The sequence below is a fragment of the Ambystoma mexicanum genome, chromosome 5p (genome assembly GCF_040938575.1).
Source record: "Ambystoma mexicanum isolate Mex_15411 chromosome 5p, UKY_AmexF1_1, whole genome shotgun sequence".
Classification (NCBI taxonomy): domain Eukaryota; kingdom Metazoa; phylum Chordata; class Amphibia; order Caudata; family Ambystomatidae; genus Ambystoma; species Ambystoma mexicanum.
In genome coordinates, this window is record NC_090930.1 from 151,898,229 (window position 1) to 151,918,015 (window position 19,787).

Here is a 19,787-nt window from a genome sequence, read left to right on the forward strand (position 1 = left end):
AGAAACCTTGTGTAAGAGTTTATTTGAATATGTCACTCTGAAGCTCTGTGTAATTCTCCTACTGCTCACATTGACCCTTCTTGAGATAAGCCTGGCTACTCGACCACACTACCAACATGTCAGTACAGAATTATACCAAAGGTTGGGTTCCTATTGCCAGGTCGTCAGGGTTTTTGTAGTGCACTCAAAGGGTACAGCATACAATCTTGCCTAACAATGTGCGAAAGGCCAGGGGAGTGAAGCTGTAAAAAGTCAGGACATGCTAAAAACTAAAAGCAAAATCTTTGGGGGTCCATTGAATATGGGGGAGCAGGTGCTAAAAAAAAAAAAAAAGAAATCGCTTACAGAATGGATGAGAGGAGAATCGCTCCAGTCATGACAGCAGGCCAGTTTCATTGAGGTCACGTATCATGTAGAGATTGCCCGCCTTGCCTCAAAGGACCACAAGCTCATTGGGCTGCTTCTGCCACTGCGTCAGGCCTCCAATACATTACTGAGGCCCAGCCCTGGTACATCCCCACTGGGAGTTCTCAGCCATGCGCTGTTCGCCTTTATCTTTTACAGATCGGCAGTCAGCTGGAGCCTGACCCTCAGCTGACCCATTCAGTAGTCAGAAGACTAAAAGGCATGGCAGGGTGCTAGGGCGGAAGAGACAACCAGCAAGGACAGTCCTCCTGAATGCTGGATCACTGGCATTGCTTGATTATTAGTCTGCAGTTTAACACAGTTCAGGTCACTGCTTCTTGGAGACTTGAAACCCCTCTCCTCCATACCCCATATTTGGCTTCCCACCCCCCTTTCCACCCTCAGCCCTGTGCATGGTGAAAATAGGATTGTTGAAAGATTTATGCAGTGACCAAAAGACAAAGTTTTTGGAGGACAGTAGGGGATATTGTAATCCTCTTGAAGAAAACTTTGTCCCAGTCATTGGTAAACTTGGATTGTTCACCTTGTATGGTGTATGAGACCCATTCCAATGCTACAAAGTTCCAGATTTTGATGAACCATTAGCGAATCTGCAGTGGATCCTCGACTTCCAGAGTTGGGCAATCACCAATAAGGCCGCTATCTGTAGTATAACAAAGGCTTTGCAGGTCTGTTTTGAGCAGCGTCGTTGGTCCTCTTCAATAACAGCCAATACGCGAGATCTAGGGCTCTTTTAAACCAAACACCTACATCATATGTGTATTAATCTCTTCCCAGTATTGTTTTTAATGCCAGGCAGCCCCACCAGATGTGGAGCCAGTCCCCAGTCATCCTGCATTCTCACCAACATCTGTCTGTGATGGTTGGTTTCATTCTGTGAAGATTGGCTGGTGTGCAATGCCATTGAGTCATCAGTTTGTACCAGAATTCTCTGATTTGCAGCGACCGGGTGAATTTCGGTATTTCCTTCCACAGCTTGTCCTATTCCTCATCAGAGGTTGACACACTGTCAGATTCCACCTGTTTTTGTATCCTAGTGGTGTCTTATGAGTGAAATTGTTCACAATTGTATACAGGTTAGAAATGAGGGCTTTATCCCCCGGCTTTGAAGTCACACATTCTTTGAATGGCGTCAGGTCTCTGATCGCTGCAGACTTGTTTGAAGGAGCCATTATCCAGAGGCGTAGTTGAAAGTACTGTAATCTGCCAGTTTCTTGAAGACCCAGCTACAACTTGCATTATGTGAAGGATTTGAGATCATTACCCTGGAACATGTCCCGCAGTTTATTACACCCGACTTGTTTCCATTTGACAAAGGCGTGTTTGTGTCGAGGCCTGGAGTAAACTGTGGATTGTTAAATAGAGGTCTAAGCGGTGACGGAAAGGTTGATATTTCTTGACTGTTGTGTCCCATGCTGCCTTGACTAGGCTTGTGAACTGAATCGGGTGTAAATTTGGAGGTAGATCCTGCCTGGGAAGACAGTTTATCCCCGATTTGGGTCCCTCCTAGTGCCCTCTCCATTTGGACCCATCTTTTGTCTCAGTTTTCAGTAAACCAATCTTTCATGACCATCAACTGTGCAGCGTAATTGGTTCTCGGGATCATTAGCATGTTCAGAGCGAACCTTGGGACTTTATTATCCCATATGAATGTGGAGATCACGCTATGCAATTTTTAAAAAAATGACATTGGAACTTCTATTGGGAGTGCTTGAAACATATAAAGTACTTTGGCCAGAGTGACCATTTTTAGTTAATTCAGCCAAACCAGGAGACCAAGAGGGGGCCCCCCATCTCACAAGTTGGTTTTTAATTTCCTTTAGTAGGGGGGATAGCTTCATATTCTGTATCTAAAGTGCGGGTTATAGTAATTCCTAGCAGTTTGATCCCTTCTCAAGACCAAACTGTGTGCAGGATCGTAGAAGATGTTTTTCTTTGGGGAAGCGGGAAATATTGAATCTCTCGGATTTAGTAATATTTATTTTTAAGCCTGCCACTTTGCCAAACGTTTCCAGTGTGCGTGTATTGCCGAGGAGAGCGAAATCTCCAGGTTGGTAACTGCGAGGAGCACGTTGTCTTCATATGCCATGATGTTGTGGGGCACGCCTCCGAAATGTATCCAGTGGATGGCATCAGTCGGTCCAATCTTGGCTAGGAGCAGTTCCAGGTGGATGGCAAACAAGAGCAGTGACAGGGGGCACCCCTGCTTAGTTCCCCGTTGCAAGGGATGAGAAATGTGGCCATTGATAAGCAGCCTAGCTTTAGGTTCTATTTAGTTTACTTTGATTGTGTCGATGAATTTTGGTCCAAACCCCATTGATGCCAACTTCTGGAACATGAAAGACCATTCGACACGGTCAAACGCTTTCTTGGCATCTAAGGAGAAGATTGCTGGGGCGCTTTTCTTTTCTACTTTCTCTAGGAGATAACATGCTCTTCTAATATTATTGTGTGTTTGACATGGTTTTATAAAGCTAGATTGATCTGGGTGAATCAATACGGGCAAAATGTCTTCCAGCCTCTAGGCGAGAATTTGTGTGTACATTTTGGCGTCCAAATTTATAAGGGCAATTGGGCGGTAAGAATCACACCTACTTGGATCTTTGTTGGGTTTTGGAAATGGTACTATTTTTGCCTCTTCCATGGTGTATAAGATTCCACTAGAAAATTCGAAGGAGTTGTATAGTTGGGTTAATTTTGGAGCCAAGACTGCAGTAATTCTTATAGAATAGGGATGGGTATCCGTCTGGACCCAGGGCTTTGTTCAGGGGTAGATTACGTATAACCTTCAGTACTTCATCCTGTCTAATCTCTGGTTCGAGTAGTGTTCCGTCTAATTGAGTTATTTGAGGAAGTGAAAGAAATTTGAGATAAGTTATTTGCTAGAGTGGCTCTGAGAGCGAGTGGTACAGAGATGAGTAAAAGTTATGAAATTGTGAAATAATGTCTGGGGTCTCAGTATTTCACCTACAGGTCCCCGATCCTCTATGGTTTGTGATGCTACCTTTTGGCAAAGTTGTCTGGCTAAAAGCCTATCAGCTATTTTTTGTTTAAGGCTTTTTTTGTTTGTAATAGGTTCAGCCTGCCAAAGGCAGCTCTATATGCCTTTTTTATTGTTGGCCCTGAATTTGTTTCCATAGTATTTGTGACATGTTTCAGTATTTCCTAGAGTTCTATCTCCAGTGTGGCTTTTTGTGCGTGTCTAATGGCGGCTTTGGCCATCAGGGACCAGTGTAGGGCTGCCTTGAAAACATCCCAAACCATGTTTGTCTAGGTCTACCCGGGTGGGTAGAGGTAAGAAAATTGTACTATCACCTTCTCCATTTTATCTCTGATCACTGTGTCACTGAGCAGTTCCCCAGGGAATTTCCAGGCACAGATCCCTTGTTTCCTTTGAGGTAGGATTAACTGTACAGAGATTGGAGCGTGGTCCAATAGGGTCATAGTATGACATTCAATGTGTGTGATGTTGCCTAGGAGCAGTGTTGAGGCCCAAACAGTTTGTGTGAAAGGAGCGGTGAACATGTGAATAATACGTGCAACCTTTTCTGGATCCTCTAAGAGAAGGCCAGACATCTATAAACAACAGATGTTTGAATTTTTGCTTCAATGCACTGGAGAGGGTCCAGGCATAACGCGTGACCGCGCTACGGTCCAGCACCGGATCCCATTCTTAAAGTCACCTAGAAGGACTATTTCGCCTTCAGAGAAGGATTCTAGTTGTGTGAGGGTAGACTTTAACAAGCCAACTTGGCCTACATTGGGAGCGTATGTTGAAGCTACCGTAAGTGTCAGCGTACCAAGCTCCAGTGTTACGAATAAGAAACGGCCTTCCTTGTGAAATTTAGTTTTACGGACCTGGACGTGTACCTCGCCCTTTAACGCTACAAGTACTCCGGTCACCCACCCTCCTGTGTTTACCTGTAGCAATCAGATTGCAGTATGTGCATGTCGTGAAGCGCCGCCAAATCTGGTTGGTGATGTGCCAATAGGTCCTCTAGTTTCTTGCGCTTCAACGGGGCATTGAGGCACCGGATATGTTGGGGTGGTTGATAAGGGTCCCACGGGTAAAGAAGTTTGAATTGCATGCTCCATATTAATGGCTGGGGTGACATCGATGTTGACATAATGTGGCAATTTAGCATGAATCTAGTATAGCTAATGGGAATGAGATATGCGTTATTTTTAGTGTTTGTGTTTTAGTGGATACATTTTCGAACTGCAAGTGCACAGCAAGATAGGTGTCACAACTGCTGGTACAATATAAACGCACTACAGGTGTGTCATGCCACATAGCGCTCATCAGGCAGCGGGGAAATCTACATGTGCATGTGAGGTAAGAGATTTGCAAAGGGGAAATCAGTGTGAGGGGATGCGGTAATCCTGAACATACATGTATAGGTACACCTGCTTGGGGGTCTCTAGGGAAATATGTTTTGGGCAGTATGAATATACAGATCTGTTTTGCCGCAGAGTTCACTGACAAGTTAGGAATTGCACTGGCTAAAAACCGGGGTTGGGCAATTGAACTGACTGAAAAACTAGTTTTACAAGGTTGGGGAAAGACAGCAGCAGTTTCAATGAATATCAGATGATCAGTCTCGGGTAGGTCTTTTTTATGGTCCAGGTGCATTGTGAAGGGGAGCTGCAATCTCTTAGGAGTCATTTATTGACTTGCAGGAGGATTACGGCCACTTGTTAGGGCCAGACATTTAAACCGGATGTGGGCTGCTTGCGGGGAAAGGAGCACCAATGGATGGATCATGGATTTTCAATAGAGTTGTCAAGGTGTGGGTTGGGGCCATGGGGGCTGGAATGGTAAGTCGCATAGTTTAGAATTAAATGTGGATACCAACATGTTTGGACGAAAAAAACCAGCAACAATAGATCAAAAGGAAATGTGTTCGCTCTCCTCCTCTTTACATCAATGGAATTTCCATTGAATAGCCGTGTGCGTCACAAGTAGGGGTAAAGGTCTCTAACCAAATGGAACCTGTGATAATTGAAATTGTATGCGAGTTGTGTAAACCGCTAACTATGAGATGGGACTATGAGCAAATATGGAAATGCCCCAGAGAGGGGTGTAGTGTAAATAAGAAACATGCAATTATAAGTTAGAGGATGGTGCTTAGATGAATGTATGCAATAAGAAGTGTGGGAACTAAAGGGAATATGGTTACATTGTATAGGTTTAGCCAATAATGTTCGGGAGGTTGACCAACAAAACATGGGAGTGTTGTAACTGTTGCAAATTGTATAAAATACATGTTCTTTGTGTGGTTCGGGGAAACAGGTTAGTTTGACTCTGATGTCATGTAACACCTCACGACCGTTTGTACAATAAACTTGCTTTACGGACAAAGCATGTACATACTCCAAGGGCGGGCCTGCTTTTGAGTGAACAAAGGCCCAATCCTACAGATATTAAGCGTTATGCATTTGAAGCAGCTGTGGTAATAGAAAATACCCAAAACCGGTGATCTTGTATGCGTATGATCAACCAGGTCTTTAAAAGACTCCATGCACCAAGAGGCCTTCTCGCCCCCAGCCCCAGGTTCAACGTTTCCCCAACCCAAACAAAACATTCCCCAATTCCCTCCTGCCCCCCTCCAAGTATCCATCTGGTGTGAACCACAGTACCTATTGTATCCTGGGGTGAATACCCGCAGCTGTGACTCATCCTCCTTCCAGGGATAAGTGTGGGGTACCCGAAACCCTGGTCTGTCATAGCACAGGTCAGTTCCAAGGTGGTGTGCTCTGTCTCTGCAGTGGTGAATGTGCAGTTACACGGTTTGCTTATGTCAGATTTTCCATATGGCTACGACTATTCAATACTTTCGGATTGGGACCTCTAAGCTGGGCTTTCGATTCTTCCATGGGTGAGCCTCTGTTCTTCCTTCCATTTCGTTCCACTAATGACCATTCCCACAATTTTGTTTGTATTGTGGTCCTGGCGTTCGTGGTCACAGCTGAGTCTGAATTAATGTCTTCAATTCGGAGTAAGGCAATTCCTGCTTCCCGTGATGTAATTTTGTATGGTCTCCCTTCCATGGAAAAGGCCAACCCAAAAGGGAAAGTCCATTTGTATTTGACCCCACGCGTTTGTAGCGTTTTGACAACCACCTGCATATCTTTTCATTTTTGGAGAGTTATTTGTTAGATCGAGTTGAATCTCCGCCCCATTGTAGGTTATTGGCATCGATTTCCTCGCCGCCCTGAAGACTTGTTCTTTTTGCTGGTATTGTGCGCACGCCAGCAACATCTCCCATGAGGATATCTGAGAATATATGTGTTCGTGCTTCTTTTAGTTCAGAGTACGACACGGTTTCATGGAGATTTTTGTTTCGGATATTGGAGTGTCTAGATCTGTTCTTAGCATTGGATTTCGACATGTCTGAAATTCTGGATAGTACTTCCAGAGCTGCTTCAGATTTACAGTCTGACGTAAGCGCCTGGATAAAGCGTTTGTGTCTATTCGCGCTCCCAGAGAGGTTATCTCCTTGCTAAAGTCAGAGCGTTTGCCCGATTTCTGATAGAAATGAGGAAAACTGTGACTGAAAGGAGGATATGAATTTTTCTTGGAAATCTTGAAAGCATTTGGCAAGGCTGTCTCTGGATGCGGCCATGTCTGGGACGTTGTTGACTGAATCAGACGATGAAAGCAGTTTAGATGAATTCCCCTAGTGGGTCCTTTCTGGGGTCTCTCGCCCAATATTTCTGGAGTAGATATGTTTGCGTTTGTTGGATCCATGTGCGCCAAGCAGGGGTATGTTTCTTTTTGCCTCTCGGCATGTGCATAATTGAATAGTTATGACGACGGCCAGTGAGGTGCAATCCATGGTCAGTGATTTAGTGGGTTTCTCTACGGATGGGCAGATAGGTGTCTCAGGCTGATGCAGTAACTGGTCTGCAGGCTCCAGTGCCGGATCCGCGTAACAGGTGAGGGGCTCAGCGCATGCTAGGAGGCGCACAGCCCCTACCACTCACTGTAGGAGAGGCTAGCCGCATCCAGCCAGAACATATTGCTTTGCCGGCGGATATGCGTGCTGGCGGAGATCACCACCCTGCCGCTTCTGGGTCTTCTAGTGGCCTGCACAGTCTGGGTGCTCCGATTGAACTGCAGTGGTTCGCCTGCAACACAGTCGAAGCTGGGGAGCTCCGAACGCTGGGAGCTTTGCACTGGAGAGTGGCAGCGTGACCTTGCTACGGCATGGAGTTTCTCTTCCACACGGCTGGGCCTTTGTGCGTATGGAAGAGAAGCTGGTGCCCCAAGTTGTTGCAAAGTATACCCCATCATGGGAATAGCTTAATGTCCCTTTTTCTGTCATTTTGATCGTTAAACGATACTTCGCACTCGCACGCACTTATTCACAGTGGGACAGCCATCTTGGGAAAAACAAACATTTAAGCATACTGGAATGCCGATACGGCCAGACTTAACTCTGCAATAATATCAACCAGACAGGCGTGTATATTTGTGGTATCAGAGTACAGGTTAGCCTGTTTAGGTTTTAAGGCCCCAGGTACTCTCTAGATAATTACTGAAACTACATGCAGGCCATGCTCCAATCTTGGGCAGCTTAATCTGCACATCACTGGATCAGAACCTTGCACAGCAAGCATGCTAATGAAAGGTTTGGGGAGCTATGCCATGTCTTGATTCCCCAACGGCAGAGCACAAATAAACTTGACTTTCCGCGCAGCGATAAAAATGTGTCTGTGGCATGGGCAAGGGGTGTATGTATAACATAACAAGCAGCTGGGGTTGGGAACCAAATTGGGGGCTACACAACTCTAGACTTCTTTTAAAGAGCAAGTACAGGTTACCACATGAACAGCTCATGAATGAATTTAGTGTTGGAAAGGATACATAAGTGTAAATATGACAATTTGTGTACAATGTATTAGGATAATCACTTCAAATGTTAGAAACCAAAGTTAGATGACAATACCTAAATATAGGATTAAGAAAGCCATGGAGAAATTGCAATGACTAATTTATAAACCATTACCTCTCTTGATCCGTCCATCTCGGAAAAGGCATCCGATGGGTTGCACGCTAGATACGTAGATTGGAAGTTTATTTCTGCCATCTCTTCCACCTCCTAGTGTTATTCCTAAAGATTCCCGGGGTTCTTTCTTCATAGTTACAGTCTTTTCCAGGCATAAGGTTGTCGGAGGTGTATCCTAAGTAGTAAGACATACAGTTAGAGCACATTGTTACAAAATATTATAATGTATTCATCATTATTCTATTCATATGCCTAACAAAAAGCTGTTAAAGGTAATTTCCCATCTCAAGATGTAATTATGCAAGATTGTGCTGCACAGCAAAACAAGTAAAGTAATTGTTAGAGCATTCTAGGCAGAACATGCGAAGCACTCACTATATGGGCAAAGAGCTACACATTACGCTCGCTGATCTCAAAGTAAAGATTTGGGAAGGGGAGATTTGATATAAAAATGACAGAACGTGTCAGCTTCTGAAGAATGTTCATTTAGTTTATTTAAAACACTTTCAAAAGACAGCACGCTACATATCAATATTAAGTGATAGAAGTATGACAAGGAACTAAGATAATTAAAAAGGTAATTAAAAAAAATTAAAAATAAATCTAATTTTCAAAATAATATTTCCCCAATAGCAAGCAGGCACTGAAAGAGTCAGATAAAAGACATATATAAAACCATTGCAGTAAATTCACCGAGCAGCTATTTTACCAAAATAAACGACATCTAAAAAAAATCCAAATAAAAAAAGTAGCATTTGGAAAATGAATTACAGTAATGTATCGTAGGAAGTGCCCAAACAGTCTTAGGAGCTGGGAAATTGAGCATTTTGATAATATTGCGACAGCATTTTAAAAAGGTTTGAGGAGACAACCAGGCAGCGTGGACTAACATGGTTGCAGAGTTTACGAGCATCGCCACCCTTGTCCCTCATGAACCGAAAATAAGGACGCAGATGGCATGGAATAGTAAATTGTGGAACTTTGTGTGTGGCTGCAAGATGCTGTGCGCCGATCACTTTACTGAGATAGCCTGCTCTATGAGGATTGCAGCTCCGGGGGCCTTCCCTTGGCAGGTTGTGCGGCCACTCACGAGGGAGCAAGCATAGTGGGGGAGTGGGAAACCAGTCCGGTGGAGGTTGACCCATCTCTGATTGAATTCAGAGTTGGTGTTCAGGCTCCCTGGAGCAGTCGGCTGGCAGGAGGCCAACCGGGAGAGCCCTGTAGGGGGTGGGGAGCGAGATCTATGAGGTAAGCGGCCGCCAATATGGGCCCCCACCCTCACAACTACTTTGTGCAACGTTGCAGGCGCGGAGACAGTGCACAACCCATGGTCGGTCCTGCCAATGAAGGCCTGAGGAGTGCAGTGCGACACTGCTGCACATGAAGTGGAGGAGGGTCACAAGGCCTTCAAAGTGTTTATGGCACATGTGCTGGCCCAGCTGGGACTCTATGTTATGTTACAGGCATCAATAGAACGCACATCCACCACAAGAGCACCTTGGCGCTAGGATGAAAAACCTGGGCAAATAGCTAAGAGTCTAAAAAAAAAATCAGGGTTTTTGGCACACACCGGAACTGCAGGCGATTTACTAATTTCTGCATGCCCTCAGGAAGCTCATTCCATAAGGTACCTGTTGCGACTGAGAAAGCCTGGCCTGCCAAACGTGTTCTCCGAAATTTCACGATAGTGACCAGGTTTTCCACTTCTGACCGTAAGAACCTAGTAGGGCTGTATGGCCTGAATTAGTGCTGGAGATATTTAGCCCCCAGCCTGTAATATGCCCAATGAACAAGGCAAAGGGCTTTAAACTTAACTCTTCTCTACCGGGAGCAAATGTAGTGCCCGACTCACTGGACTAATGTGGGCACCGTATGGCGATCCCGTTGCTACTCTGGCCGCCATATTCTGCAATCGGGGAAGCCACTAAATCAGGCCCTTGGGTTGCACCAGGCAGAAGGTATTGCAGTAGTCAATGCGGCTAGAAATTAAAGAGGCCACCACCCAAGGGCGTAAGTCATCTGGAAGAAAAGGCATGATCTTGCGAAGTAGCTTCAGTAAGTAGAAGCCCGTTTTACAGACTGTGCCAACTTGTCTGGCCCTCTATAGTGTTGATGTCAGCACAACTCCTTGGTTTTTTACCGATGTGACTGGAGGGGGAAGATCACCTAGAGATGACGGCCAGACCACCTGACGCCCCAACAGAGGAACCCACCACCATCACCTCCGTCTTATCCCCGTTCAGTTTAAGCCAGTTGCTGTCCATCCAATTCTTCACAGCAGACAGGCACTCGCACAGTCTAACCGACACCTCAGATTGGTCAAGATTTAACCGTACCATATTTTGGGTGTCGTCTGCATATGCATAGCATCTGAAGCCGCGGAAACGGATGACAGCAACCAGCGACTGAACGTAAAGATTAAATAACATAGGGGACAGGGCAGAGCCTTGAGGGACACCACATGACAGAGTGTGTGACAGAGAAAAGGAGGAAAGTGACTGACCATGTCCCGCAAGAAAAGAGGAGAACCAGGCCAGGACGGTTCCCAAGAGCCCTGCTGTGGCCAGGCGGGACAGCAAGATGGAGTGGTCGACCACATAAAATGCAGCTGATAGATCAAGAAGTATCAGAGCACCCACTTCACCCTGGTCTGCCAACATCACCAGATTTTTTACGGCCAACACCAGAACATCCTTGGTACCCCAACCTGGTTGGAACCCCGACTGAAATGGGTCCAGGCCATTAGGGTGTTCAAGATAGGCAGAGAGCAGTGAGCTCTGCATATGGTTGTAGCTTCGAGAGAACCATCTTCGAGGGTTGGTGGTCGGTTAGTGTCCCAGAGATGGACAGGTGGCTAATTCAAATCTAGTGAGGTCAGAGGGTAATACCAAGAAGCAACTTCATGAGACGTACCAGGCAATACCTTTGTTCTGGAAGAAGGCAGAAATCCTGTCAATCTGGAGAGAGCACATTGGGCTGGTATCATCAGAGGTAGATGCCCGAGATCTGTGGTGGTATTTGGCTAAGGCAGCAGTACTGGAAATAGCAAAGCACCTACGTAATATCCAGTTTGATGGCAGAACTGCAAAAATATCCAGACTTCTTCTGTTTCACTTCATCACGGTGTAGGGATTGTCGGGCCCTGACCACTTGGTTAACCAAAAAGGGCATACACCATCGTAGACCCAGCCATTCACTCTGGTGTTCGAGATTACGGGTGTGGACTATAGTGTTACCATGGGCGAGGAGGCGATGCAGGTGTTGCAACATCTTGAGTGACATGGAGAATCGGGGGAGAGTGAACCTCAAGGACACAGAATCACTGCAGGGACTGATGCAACGGAAAAGGGTGCCTAGAGTGCGTACTTTTCAAAGGTTGAATAGTCCATCCCCAGTCCAATGATGTTGGTGGTGCAGGACTTCCTGACAATGGAAAGACTGAAGTTCCATTGGTTGTGATCTATTACAGGCTAAGTTTATTTATTTGAAGGTGTTTTTGGGTTCTTGTTTAAGGGACGATGAATTCATCCTTGGTGGCCCATTATTTGATGGACGTCTCAATATTGGGGGTTTCAAGGGGGTTAGGGAGATGTATCATTTTTTGCTTCATCCCCTCTACTACTGAGACCACCAGCACTTTTTGCTGGACTTCTAGACCTTTTTCTTTCTATCCTGAACGAATGGAGTCTTTTTCCACTCATTCAATTTCATTTGCTCTGACGTTTGGAACTCTGTTGTGTTTATTTTCCTTTTGTGAGAAACCTGAGGGTATTCTCACTCCTACTCCCTTGGATCCTCTGCACCGGTGGCCAGGGAAAGGCCATCGCTTTTGGACCCTGACCCTGGGGGTGGAGAAGTGAGGAAGATCACCTGGGTGGAGGGTCCTGGAGGATTGGGAGCTGCCCTCGAGTGAGACATTGTATCCCCCTTTTCCCATTGACGACCAACCTAACGCCTCCCCTGACCGTGATGGGCAATTATAAGCCAGCTCCCCTCATTTCCACACGTGACACTTGACAGTACTGTGTTGAGGAAGAGGAGACGAGTAATGCACACTAGGCCATAATACCACTTTAGTACTGGGACGAGGAAGCTTCCTGCAAAGTGTAGTGAAGGTCAGGCATGTCCTCTTAATCATGGTCAGGCAAATTCAATTGGAAATACACACCTGCAACCTGTTAAAAGGTTGCAAGTGTATGAAAGGAGACAGAATGTGCAGCAAGAAGAGCAACAAGGAGACATGTGATAAGGAGACCAGCAGGTGACCCTTGCTTGGAAGAGGCAGCTGTGGTGGGACCTGTGAAGGAGCCAGGACGCCAGCACAAAGCCCAGAAAGCCTGCCCAGCCTAAGGCGAGTTGGACCGTTAAGCTCTTGCAGAGGCAGGAGCCTCTGTGGCATAGAAACCAGCAACAGGGGGCTGCAGGACTGTTGGAGAGTGGGACGCCGTCAGCATCAAGGAGGAAGTAGCAGAGCAACCGGTGAGGCCAGGACCAGCCCCAAAGTGTGAGCGGGGTTCGCTGCAGCCGACCCGCCACCTGGAGAGGCTGGGAGAAGCAGAGGACACCACCGCTGAATCACACCGTAGACCGGTGAGTGTCGGGAGAGGCAATCGGCAGCCGGGGGCATTCCCAGCGGTGGCGGAAAGATAATACTTTACCAAACTGAAGGAAAAACCTAAAAATAAACATACTAAATGCATATTGAATAGCGAACCAAATGGGAACTTGAATTGAGCATATTGAGTATTTGTTAAACACTGAACTGAAAGAAGCTTGAAGTTGAGCACTTTGGAATATCTGGTGAATATCAACGGACCAAATCTCGCAATTAAGCTTGTTGAATATAAAACTAAATGCAGCTTTGTGGGAAAAGCTAGTAACCAAAGACAACTAAAAGGAAAGCTCCCATATGACAACACAAGAAAAGGGCACCAGTGTGACAGAGTGCCATATAAAGGTGGGACAAGAGTAAGACCACAAAGTGAACTTAATAGATAAATACAGTGCAGCAAGGCCAAAGACTGGCATGAGGTGTACGACATACTCTGGTAGAGCCAGGAGGCTACCGAGGAGAAGCCAGAGAAGGGTGAATATTGTCCACCGAATCCAAGAGGCCAACAAAGAGGGATCCTGGTTGCCTGGCCTGTGGTGGGTGGATCGTGCAATCTGACAACTGCGCCTAGACCAGTGAGCCCTGAACTGTGGGAACCAAAAGACATTGTGGAATAAAATAAGAAGGGGCACTGCCAGGGAATGGGTGAGGCAAACCAGGAACATGGTCAAGCTGACCTTACGTTGTGTTAAATCCTGTTGTTTGAAAGACTGAAAGAGGTATACTTGGCGGAGCTGAAGTCTTGGGGAAGGGAGCCCTGAGACGTGAGGAGTTATAGTTCTCAAGAAGTGTCAAGACCATTTCTCTTTGAAATGTGTTGCTTGAACTTGGGCAAGGGAACTCTAAGGTTTGTGTGGAACTGTGTTACCTTGAGTACGAAAGATGTAATTCTGAGACTTTTGTGCAACTATCTTGAACTTGAGGAAGGGGAGCTGAAAAAAAAGCTGAGAGCTGGAAGCGGCTCAGAACTGTTGACAACCATTTGTTTTATTATTGACATCCCTACACATTGTTTAGCTTTAGTTGTGACGGTAAGCATAGGTTTTGGACGCTGACAGACTTAAGTTGAACTCTGACTTTCCTTAGTTTCATTCAGATCGGGAATCCCCAATCTTTAATCTGTCATCTGTGTCATACTTCATGATGCCTCCACACTTTAAAGAGATATGGAGGAAAGTAGACTCCATAGTAAAGGCATTTGTGTTTAACTTTTGCAGCACACAGCGCCTTATGGGCAGTGTTGCTGGAAACCTTTGGGTTCTCCTTTGAGATTCTTTCTTTATCCTTGAGTAACTACAGTTCTTAAGGATAGAGGGATACTTCTACCCTCCTAAAACTTTATACTATGAGAGATTGGTGCACACCACCTTATGTGGAGTGCCAAGAGGACACCTAGTATTCCCCCCTTCTGTCTGCTCTTGTGGCTTTTTAGTCACACAGACAACCTTCTAGTTATGGTTGGTGGCAGCGGACGTGTTCTCCCAACTATTGTTATTTTTTACTGCAAACTGTAGTCACAGTCTTGGTTCTGCACAATAGGGTCACCTGTGTTCTAACATGGTGGCTCCTTTCTTGTTTCACAATTTCTAGTGTGTTTGTCCTTTGTTGGCCCTTCTACCATTTTAGGAGGGGAAGGTCTGTGTGTGGGTTTTGCCTTTGGTGGGAAATCTTGGGTGTCCCTGCCAAGGATCCAGTGTGTCTGGGCAGGCAGGCAGTGGGAGAGGAGTTTTTCGCTCCCCTGCCCTTTGTCTTCCTTAGTGCCTAAACGGAACCAGCTCCCACTGGGGGTCTGGCTGTCCCGATTGGATAGCCACCCTCCTTTTTGTAAACTGCGTAGAGATTGGAGAGGAGTGTGTGCTGAAAATGAATAAAAGTGGAGGGTTCCTGGAGGTGAAAGGCAAGTCGACCACTGGAAACTTAAGTAACCGAAGAAGACTACTACCAGAGACACCTGCAGACCCTTTGCAACACCATGAAGCGACCCACTGCTGTCCTGACCCAGTTTTCTATGTAACAGAGGAGGTCCGAAGGGGACGCCTTCCCTTTGGATGGTGGGACCAACCAGCCCTGAGACGAACTACAATCAGAGCCATCTCCTGAGGTCCTGTGGCTTTCAAGAGCTGTAGACCACGAATACCAGGAAACCTCTGACCCAATCGTAGTGCAACGTCTTGCCAAGGCAGAATCCGTCCAATTCTTTGCTGAGCTCTATGTGAACTTCCAGAAACATGACCTGACTCATCCAAGTCCCCTCACCGGAGTGCAGGACTCCAGGAATCGGAGAAGATTGACCGGGAGAATCGGGTCCTTTGTTGGTGCTACAGAAAAAGAACCAGAACCGTAGACTGACCAGAAGAGGTGAAGAAATCTGTGCCCGAGGTGTCCTCTCTCAAGACTGCAACAGAGACATCCCATTCATTGTCCTGCCTTTCGTCACCAGACCAAGGAATCTGGAGACCATGTCCATCACTGCTGCAAAGAGGAGAATCCAGCCACGAAAATGTCTAACCTAATTACTTTTGGGAAAAAAGTTATTGCTTACTGTAATCCGAGAAATCGATCCAGAGCGTTGCAGTGTGCGCAGAGGTGTTCATGGTGTCCACTCTTATTACCTCTGACCCAAGCTGCTACTTGTGTCCCTTTAGCGAGTCCTCCAACAGTGTCTCCACTGTTACTTTTCTAGTTTCCTTACCTCGTGACTAAGTATCCAGAGGAACCTTTGCTGTTCTGCTGCTTGTATGCAATCACAAGGGTTGTGTTTGGCCCTCTTTTCTGGTCAGTGGGGCCTTTGTCATGAGGGTATATAACAGTATTTTGTAACACAAGGACATAGGCTACCCCACCTGTATGTCACTTGCCGGTAGTGTGATATCGCACTAAAGACTATGGCATTGGTCTTTACATAAAACAGAGTACACCAATATTCATTCTTATATATGTGACAATTTATTTTTCAATTAATGTTTTTTTTATTTTTTTAAAACAAGCCTACGTAGGCTGCTGTATATATGTCACCAATTTTCAACTCCTTTTTCATGGAGAATTACATACAAAAGCCATCATATTGCATCTTCATATGACTAACAAATTGTAGTACTGATAACTTGTGAGGGTTAGTATCAAAAGTGACTTATGATGTGGTTAAGCTACATAACATCTATCTAGTCGACACGTCTGGTGTTTCTGGCACGAGCTAGATGGTTGGCTGTGCTAGTGCTGTCTTCAGGACTTAGCAAGGGAGCTTGGAGGCATCTCTTGCGGACCCCTTTGGTGTGACATCTGAGCCAGTTAATAATGGTGTCACAGGTATGTAGAAAAATGCTCTGTTCTTCTATGAAGGAGCCAGTTGTGCGCCTTCTGGGTCTTGATCCTAATCAAGGTGGTCTGGTCAATGTCCACGTGGTTAAAGTGCGTCTGTTTCCTGCAGTGCGTAGCTGTACTCGGGAGTGGCTCAGATGTCACACCAAAGGAGTCCGCAAGAGATACCTCCAAGCTCCCTTGCTAAATCCTGAAGACGGCACTACAATTTGTTAGTCATGTGAAGATGCAATATGATGGCTTTTGTATGTAACTCTCCATGAAAAAGGAGTTGAAAATTGGTCACATATACAGCAGCCTACATAGGCTTGTTTAAAAGAAAAAAAAATCATTAATTGAAAAATAAATTGTCACATATAAGAATGAATATCAGAGGCCACCAGGGGGCGCGCAGGCAATGGCTGCCTGATCGCATCGCTCCCGCCGGATCCGGTCTTTCAGAGGGTATCGAGCCCCCCCCTGAGATCCCCCCGGAGGCCCACCTGCATTTTCCGGCCGATCAACCCCCCGGGCACCCCCGAAGCCAAAGAACAGAGTCTGCAGACCCCGGGAAGCCCGAGATAAAGTCCCGCGTGAGCCGCGGGAAGTCAAGATACGCGGCCCGCCCGGCCGCAGAACCAGCAGGGCAGCGAAGCCCTCCGGCGCATTTCCGGACTACACGCGGCGAGAGGCGGGCGGAACGTAAGCCAGCCCCGACTGGAGCCGGAGACCAGCACCGGGAGCAGGGAGTGGAGACGGGACAGCGCGGACCCGGAGCAATCCCCCGTCGGGTCGCGTCGGAGGCCTTCTCGCGCCTTCTGGCCCGGCCACTGCAGAGGACGGGCCCCTCCTCCCCCGCCGGAGCTGAGGATCCGCGGGCGGCGCGGCGGGAGCGGGCCCCCATGGGGAGTCTATGGATCCGTGCCGGAGATCGGAGGTGAGGGGGCGCGCTCGAGCACTGGCCCCCCTCCTGCCTCTAGCTGCTTCCCGGGTGAGTGGCCCCCGCTGAGGGACGGTGGGGCGAGTGCCTGCCTGGAAGGATCCCCCCCGCCCACTGTGGGGATCTGTTCTAAGTGTAAGGGGGACAAGAGCTGCAACCCCCCTGTCGTGGGTCCCGGGGCCCGCAGGGGCGGCCGCTCCCAAGATCCCCCCGGGGGAAAAAAAGCAAGGACGGACCCCGGCTGGCCACAGTGACCTCGACATAGGGTGTGAGGCCCCCGCCGGGCGACGGTGGGGCGTGTGCCCGCCCTCAGCTTGGTGAAGCTTTCTCCCCGAGGCGCGGGGCCCGTCTCACGGGTGCGCCTGAGGCCCGTGCCGGGGAGGCCCCCCCTCCCCCCCCGACGGGGGCGCGATAGGCGGACCCCCTGCCTATCGCGACATATACCGGATGAGCTGGAGAGAGACTTTGCAGGGGTACCGCTTTCAAGAAGCCAATAGGGGAAACAATGGTTTGGGCCTCAAAAGATCCATGGCCCAGTCGGAGGATACGGCTCCCCCCCCCGTCGGCGATGGAGAGGGGCTTCGCCTCGATCCTACAAGAAATCAGGGACATGCGCTCTGACATAGCCCAGAAACTCGGAAAAATGGACCAGAGGGTGGAAAAGGTTGAGGACAGACTGCTTCAGGTCGAGACCAATCAATCCTCATCAGTGTCCCAAGACATACAATTTAAGTTGAGGCTGGAGGACCTGGAAAAGAGAGACGAGGAGAGAGCCCGGCAGATGGACGATTTTGAGAACAGGGAGAGAAGGAATAACCTCAGAATCTTCGGGGTGCCGGAGCTGGAAGGAGAGACAGAGAGGGACGTCATCAGAGCAGTGCGGGACATTATTACCCTCCTATTTGCCGAAGAGATGACCACGGAACCTACGTTCGACAGAGTGCACAGGGCGGGGGGCAGATCGGGGGGCCCCCGGTCGATACTGGTCCGGTTCCACTACTACTCAGAGAAAACGAAGGTGCTGGAGGAAGCCAGGAAGGCCAGAGATATCACCTACAACAATGCCCAGGTCTCAATATTCCAAGACCTTTCCGCCTACACGTTAGCCAAGCGGAGAATGTGTCGCCCGCTCACGCAGCTACTCAAGGAGAAGGGAGTGCGATATAGAAGGGGCTACCCCTTCTCCCTGACGTTCGAATACATGGGCCAAAGAACCACTCTGGTCACGGAAGAGGACATCCGGGGAGCCCTGCTGGAATATGCGATGGACTCGAATGCCCGGAGGGGCCCGTCGGGGCCGGAGAGGGCTGGACCTAGTGGCCCCGGCCCGTCGGGGGGAAAGCAGGAGGCGAACCGGCGCACGAAAGTTCAGAAAAATGAATACGCCATCACCAGCTAAAGACGGGGAACGGAGAGACCCGGATGACTGAGAAAGGGGTCGCAGCATACAGGTTGGGACAACTCGGTTCGGTGCGTGTGGTTGTACCGATTCCTACGCCCCGACGAACAGCAAGTATACGGGATGTATTGAAGGGGTGGGGCCCGGGGGGGCCCGGGGGGCTCAGGAGGAACAGCTTCCAAAGCGATCGGCCCGGCTAGGGGAGCGGGCTGGTGGTTCGGCCAAAAGCCAGATATGGCGGGACAATTTGGCTGGACGCCGGGGAGGGGGTCAACGCAGGAGTTGGGGGGTTTCAGTTTGGGGGGGGTCCGGGGGGCAGTTGGGGAATAGTTAAAGGCCCTCCGGGAGGGGTGGGGAGGGGGGTGCAAAGGATCCAACCATGGGAGTATCCAAACAAGGGTAGTGTAGGTGAGTCGACACGGAGAGTGAAGTTGCTAGATGACGGCTGAGGGTCTGCCGGCCCTGGGAGTGGGCACTCTCAATGTACGGGGCCTGAACACCCCCACGAAGAGGTCCCTGGTCTCTAGAGAATTCAGGAGGGCTGGTCTTGATATCCTCTTCCTGCAAGAGACTCATTGGGCAAGAGGGAAGGAACCCACGATGAGGGGGGGAGGTATAGGAGAGGTGTTCTGCGCGTCCCACGGGGCCAAGAAGAGGGGGGTGGCTATCCTTCTGGGGAGAAACGTGGGCTTTGTGAAAGAGGAAATAGTGAAAGACCCGGAAGGCCGATACCTGCTGGTACGAGGATCCCTGCAGGGCTCCCCGCTCACCCTGGCGGGGATATACGGTCCCAATGAGGGCCAGGCCCAGTTTTGGGAGGGGGTGGCGGAGAAACTCAAGCTCTTTGTCCGGGGGGGTTGGTGGTAGGAGGCGATTTCAACATGGTTATCGACCCCGACTTAGACAGAAGGCGTGTTGGCCCTCAGCTTTCCAGGCCCACAGATGTCCACATGGCCCGGTCCTTCCGGATGGTTAACGCAGAGCTGGGCTTGGTGGACACGCTCCCCTCCCCCGGAACGGGTACTCCTTCCTACACATATTATTCGTCCACCCACTCGTCCTTTTCTAGAATTGACTACATCCTGGTGGACGAGTCCCTGC

General features: G+C 48.3%; 1 protein-coding gene across 4 annotated transcripts in view; it reads right to left on the minus strand.

Moving 5' to 3' along the window:
* The window catches only part of LOC138480808 (ligand of Numb protein X 2-like), a 1,017,991-nt gene that overhangs the window by 182,508 nt on the left and 815,696 nt on the right, over positions 1-19,787 (minus strand). For all 4 annotated transcript variants that reach the window (XM_069612553.1, XM_069612555.1, XM_069612554.1 and 1 more), the window contains exon 7: positions 8,439-8,613. In XM_069612553.1, the coding sequence (XP_069468654.1) occupies positions 8,439-8,613 (175 nt within the window). The remainder of the gene's footprint in view (positions 1-8,438; positions 8,614-19,787) is intronic.